The 6254-nt window shown below is 40.3% G+C and overlaps 1 protein-coding gene across 1 annotated transcript; it reads right to left on the reverse strand.

Moving 5' to 3' along the window:
* Positions 1-3761: 3761 nt before the first annotated feature.
* On the reverse strand, positions 3762-4420 carry LOC127435000 (coiled-coil domain-containing protein 87-like). Its single transcript, XM_051688092.1, has 3 exons — positions 4417-4420; positions 4083-4225; positions 3762-3993 (listed from the first exon to the last, which is right to left on the reverse strand). The coding sequence occupies exons 2-3, from the start codon at positions 4197-4199 to the stop codon at positions 3763-3765; spliced, it is 348 nt and encodes a 115-aa protein (XP_051544052.1). The 5' UTR covers positions 4200-4225; positions 4417-4420; the 3' UTR covers position 3762.
* Between the last annotated feature and the right edge of the window lie 1834 nt (positions 4421-6254).

Below are 6254 nucleotides of genomic sequence, written 5' to 3' on the forward strand. Positions count from 1 at the left end.
AGCTTTATTGTCAAGTGTTCTCACGTACACAAGGATTTGTTTTTTTGTTTTTGGTGATAGAAGAAACAAGTGCACACAGAACATCACAGTGAGACACATAATATAAAACAAGGTAAGAGTATAAATAGACAAACAAATAATAGGACATATAACAGAATGGTGTATGTACATGTGCAAGTGGTAATGTATGTGCAAGGTAGGGATATGTACAGTTAATGAATTAAATATGTGAATTTACATATGTACATGAGATATGTTTTTACATTATTGCATTATGGGGGAGTCCTGAGGCAGTTTAATTTTTCATGAGGGAAATGGCCTGAGGGTAAAAACTGTTCTTGTGCCTGGATGTCCTGGCGCTCAGTGCTCTGTAGCACCGGCCAGAGGGGAACAGTTCAAAGAGGGAGTGGGCAGGGTGTGTGGGATCCAGAGAGATTCTACCTGCACGTTTCCTCAATCTGGAGACGACAGATCTTGGAGGGTGGGGAGGGGGGCACCAATATTCCTCTCAGCAGTCCTGACTGTCCATTGTAGTTTACTTCTGTCTGATTTGGTGGCTGAACAAAACCAGATAATTATAGATGTACACAGGACAGACTCAATGACGGCCAAGTAGAACTATGTCAGCAGCTCCAGTGGCAGGTTGAACTTCCTCAGCTGGTGAAGGAAGTACAACCTCTGCTGAGTCTTCTTCACAATGGAGTCTATGTGGGTGTCACACTTCAGGTCCTGAGAGATGGTAGAGTCCAGGTACCTGAATGACTCCAGTGCTGCCACGGTCACCATCGCAGTGGGGTCTTTTGCAGTGCAGTCATTTGTGTACAAGGAGAAGAGCAGTGGAGAGAGAACGCATCCCTAAGGAGCACCAATGCTAATAGTAAGGGTCCCGGATGGGAGTTTCCCCAGTCTCACTAGCTGCTGCCTATCTGTCAGTAAGCTAGTGATCCATCGACAGATTGGGGTGGGTACGGAGAGCTGGGTCAGTTTGGTTGAGAGAAGATCAGGCATTATGGTATTGAAGGCTGAACTGAAGTCCACAAATAGGATCCTTGCATAAGTTCCAGGTCTGTCGAGGTGTTGCAGGATATAATGCAGTCCCATATTGACAGCATCATCCACCGACCTGTTTGCTTGGTAAGCAAACTGAAGGGGGTCCAACAGTGGTCCAGTGATGTCCTTCAGGTAGGTCAAAACCAGTCTCTCAAATTACTTCATGACCACAGACATGAGAGCGACAGGTCTGCAGTCATTAGGTCCTGTGATATTGGGTTTTTTGGGGACCGGAATGATGGTGGAGCATTTGAAGCAGCAGGGAATTTCACACTGCTCCAGTGATCTATTGAAGATCTGTGTGAAGATGGGGGCCAGTTGGTCAGCGCAGACTTTCAGACAGGCAGGTGAAACACCATCTGGGCCTGAAGCTTTCCTAGTCTTTTGTTTCTGAAATACCCAGCACACATCCTCCTCACAGATCATAAGTGCTGATTGAGTATCAAGGAGGGGGGTTGCAGGAGGTGTTGGTCTGTGTGTGAAGTGAAGATCAGAGCAGGGGAGGGGTGTGACGCTGGGCTTTTCAATCCTTCAACATTCAACATTCAATTTTTCCAACACTCAGTTCATCTGCCATTAATTGACTCTCTACAGAGCGAGGGGGAGGTGTCTTGTACTTGGTGATGCTTTTCAGGCCTTTCCACACAGATGCAGGATCGTTGGCTGAAAACTGGTTTTCAGATTTTCAGATTTGCTTCTTTAAGCCACTCTGATTTCCTTAGTCAGTGTTCCTGGCCTGGTTGTACAATATTTTATCCCCACTTCTGTAAGCATCCTTAATGGATCAAATCGATCAAAACATGATAATTGATATGTTTGTGTGTGTGTCTGTGTGTTTTACACGCTATTTGCCTGTTTCTGAGTGAATTGAAAAAGGCATTTAAAATGTTCTTACTCCAGCAATTTTGGCATTACAAGCACCATCCATGTGTGATCTCAAACGTTGTCACAAAAGCAAAAGCGCATTCATGTACATTTTTAAAGCAGAGTACAAAAGCAATTCATGAAATTAAAACTAACTGTACTGCACTAATGTAATTGGTTCAGCGTTTATGTATGGATTACCGCTCCATCTTCAGTGTAATTATAGCCTGGCTGATGGCTCATATCAGGTCTGTGTATGCAATTCCACAACCCTCCCCCCTTAAGAAAACACTTGAAGACTTACGGAACATTTATCAACTGTAAGCTGATTTAGTATAATTTTTTTAAAAATATTTAAAGGTCCACTCAGTAACTTTTGTCTTTGTGTCATGTTGGACTTACACTGACACCTAGTGGCTTGGATGCAGCATCATTTAAAATCATAATTAAAAAGGAAAAGTTTCAGATGCCATTGTAGAAATTTTGTATTCACAGTCAGCCATGATTACAGTAATCTATGAGTGAAAGTGTCAAATAACAGGACGGTTACTGAAGTTAAGCGAGTAGTATTCAGTTGGTCATGTGATTCAAACATAGCAACCCCCATGAGGGGACCCTCTCCATGTAGAATAAAACAGCTTTTATAAGGTTACTGATATGACTAGAGTCTTCATTTTAATGTGAGTGGTCATGATTTCCTACATATATTGCAAAATTACAAAACATGTCTTTAGGATTTAAATATTTTTAATGAGGAAATAATTACTGAGTGCAGAATTAGAGGAATAAATAAATTATGAACAATTTACTGCAGTTGCCTGATTAACATGTAATCACATAATCCATAGAAATGAGCTGTAATCTAATTACAGTTTTCATTTACATAGCTTTTTCCAAATGTAATCTAATTTCAAGTACTTGATTTTTGTAATCTGATTACATAATCCAGATTACATGTAATCCATTACCACCCAGCACTGTGTACATATATATATATATATATATTAGCTCTATAATAAAGTAACTTAAACAGCACTGCATTTACTTTGTTTGATTGTAATGAGAAAAACTCATATGAACTCATATGAGGAACCTGACCTCTGCTTTTACGATTATGTACATAATCCAATACTATTTAGCGGCTTGAACAAAAAACGATCAGCCCACGTATTTATTTTTACCATCTTCCCCCGGTTTCACGTTGCACGTAAAATTTAGCTGCGTTATTACCGGTTTATAACATGTGTGCAAGTGTTGTACTTATACCTGTTTAAATTTTGACAACAAAACCAGAGAATAATAAGTATCATGTAATCACGGGTTTCTTACATTGTCAGATTTTTTAATAAGCTTGTTTTTGTTACTTATGAGCATCTTGCTCCGTGTCTCTGGGAGAGGTGCAACTTTGCTGCTGCTGCTGCTTCTGCTGTTTCTACATCGCAAATCCACAGATTTGCACGGTGATGTCGGCGTAAATAAAACATCTTTCATGTACTGTAGCACTGGGACATGACACCGTTGTTTGCCAAATGTCGACAAGCTGTAACGCTACAATCTTCTTGCCGTTTGCCATCGATCTTCTCACCTAGGTACTCAGCGTCGCCTCTCCGGGGAGGAGACTGTTACTGCAGCTCTCAATGTTGCGCTGCTTGGTTTTAATTACATTATAATGTGTTTGTTTACGTATCATACGATACATATGGTATTGTATAGTGGCCGTCGTATCGTACGACCCTAATAAACAGTTCTTCTGCAATCACTAGTCTAGAAATAAACAAATAAAAACACAAAGGTCTATAAAACTGACAAATCTTTTGCTTTTTTATTTTGAAAACATGAGTATTTGATTTAGGGTCCTGGGTGTTGCTGCAATTCGCTGTTTCTCTCACAGTCTGACAGACATTGTTGCGAGATTGTTGTTGTATTAAACTCCTGGCTGTGGTTCAGAGTAGGCAGCCTTACAGTAAGAGCCATCTGTCTCTTTACAAACATCTCCAGGGACTGGACTCGCCTCTCCTGCTGCAGCCAGTACAGCATCTCAATACAGTCCCAGTGCATTTTCTCGCAGTAGGGACGACCCTGTGACACAACCAAAACAGCATGGATGATAATCTGTTTTTCTGGAGGCAGGTGACTGACGGAGGGCTTGTGAGCTGTGGAGCACTCACCTTATAGGTGATGATGTCATTGAAACGGGTTGTGATGTGGCCAGTGATCTCAGACAGCTCTTTGTTTACAGCTGAAATCTGAGTTTTAAGCTTCTCTCTCTGACTTGCCTCCTCCATTCTAGCTATGGATGAACCATTATAACCTGTGTGTGTATACAAGAGAACAACATAAGTAGAATCAATTCAGAAAATAAGCTATAATTGTTTAATTGTGTCTTTGTTAGAAATACTTCACAAACCAAAAGTGATTTATATAGCATTTCTTATATAAGAATCTTATATTTAGCATCTCTAAATATCTTATATAGACAATCCATGCCAAAAGCTCCCATACACGTTATACGTTGTTCAAAATGGAGTCAAAATTCAAGATCACGTGCCTCTTTTACCTTGTTGATAAAATCTGTTGGGGTCAGATGCCTCTTTCTCAAACTCTTCCAACTTAGACAGCAATAACTCCCTCTGCTGGATCAGCCAAGCAGCCTGCTCCCATGTAGCAATTGCCTTAAAGCACAAATACACACAAACAGTTGCATCAAGCAGGTGATCAACAATGATGGAAATCCAGGAGTAGTTTATCGTCTTTATTTTTTACCTCCTGCAGATGGTCTCTGAGAGCTGTATTTGAAGGCCATTTCTAGTCGCTGGCCCTCTGGCAGATAGAGGGCATTCCAGACCTTCTCCAGCCTGGCCTGCATCTGGTCTACATCCAACAGTCCAGCAGCTGGTCCTTCACTCTGATCTCCAGGACACACACACACTTCAGAACATCAGACTTCAGAACATTTCATAATAAGGGTGAATGTAAATATGAAGTACATGCAAAACTGTTCCACTGGAGTACGTAAATACTAACACAGTGTCCTAACCAAACACGATTTGTCTGTCCACACTTAAGGATAAAATTATGCGTGATGTGACACAATAACAGCCAATCAAGAGTTATTTGATGTTTAATGTACAATTATGAGGAGCGAAATTTTGGACCAATGAGATTCCGCAGTAGGCGTGGCTACCCAGAACAATGCCGCAAAAATAGAGTGTAACAGTGCCGCCCACTTTTTCAGCCATCTTGGTTCCAGAAGTATTTTTCCCATTCATGTCTTCCATAGGGATTGAATAAATAGGTGTGGTTGAGAAACAGATCAATGTTTATGTCCTTTTTTACTATAAATCTCTACTTTCACTTTCACATTCTTCTTTTGTTTTGGGAAATTCGCATTCTTCGTGCATTTGGCGACCTACTGGGCAGGGAGAAGAATTTATAGTAAAAAGGACTTAAAAATGTATTTGTTCCTCACCCACACCTATCATATTACTTCTGACAATATGGATTTAACCACTGGAGTCGTATGGATTACTTTTTTTTTTTTTTTTTTTTTTTTTTTTTTTTTTGCTGCATTTATGTGCTTTTTGGAGCTTCAAAGTTCTGGCAACCATTCACTTATATCGTGAGGACCTACAGAGCTGAAATATTCTTCTAAAAATATTTGTTTGTGTTCTGCAGAAGAAAGAAAGTCATACACATCTGAGATGATGGTGAGTAAATGATGAGAGAATTTTCATTAAAATCACTAAGAAGATCCATCTATTCAACCACATATGAAAGTGTTTTTAAATTGGAGTTTGCTTGTATAAACTACACATCTAAATGTCTTATGATCTGTCTGAGACTTACCAGAGCCTGGTGGTCTTCATGGCAGATGGAGTGGAGCTGTGATTTCTGAAAGATTCTCTCCTCCAGCAGTTTGCAAAGCTCTGACAGTGAGGTAGGAGTCCTTATGTATTCTCATAAGCAGAAGACTCTGATCTCATCTCCTCGGCCCTGTCTGAAAGAACTTTTGATTTCTTTGATGTCACTTTGATGTCAAAACATGTTAATTTCTGAACAAAGTACAAACCTTTCCACTTGTTAGCAGTGATGTCCAGGTGGACGAGAAGTGAGAGAGGTCTCAGAATTTTCTTGAAACGTTGCTGAACTTTTTGACTGTGGATCATCGTCTGGATGAGGTCCTCACATTTGGTGTGCTCCATCCAACACTTTAAGTGGGCAGTAAATCTATGTGTGCTTGTTATTTCTCCTGTCATTCTTAAACTAGTGATGCTTAGACATTATCTTAGAGAAATCTCCTGCAGTCTGTTTAGGTCTGCTATGTTAGACCTGACATATCT

The sequence above is a fragment of the Myxocyprinus asiaticus genome, chromosome 45 (genome assembly GCF_019703515.2).
Source record: "Myxocyprinus asiaticus isolate MX2 ecotype Aquarium Trade chromosome 45, UBuf_Myxa_2, whole genome shotgun sequence".
NCBI lineage: Eukaryota > Metazoa > Chordata > Actinopteri > Cypriniformes > Catostomidae > Myxocyprinus > Myxocyprinus asiaticus.

Bases quoted from the DNA above. Each gene is read 5' to 3' on its own strand.
- LOC127435000 (XM_051688092.1), bottom strand. From the start codon at position 4,199: ATGGAGGAGGCAAGTCAGAGAGAGAAGCTTAAAACTCAGATTTCAGCT. The intron at 3,994-4,082 runs GTGAGTGCTCCA...GTTGTGTCACAG, and splicing joins ATGACATCATCACCTATAAG to GGTCGTCCCTACTGCGAGAA.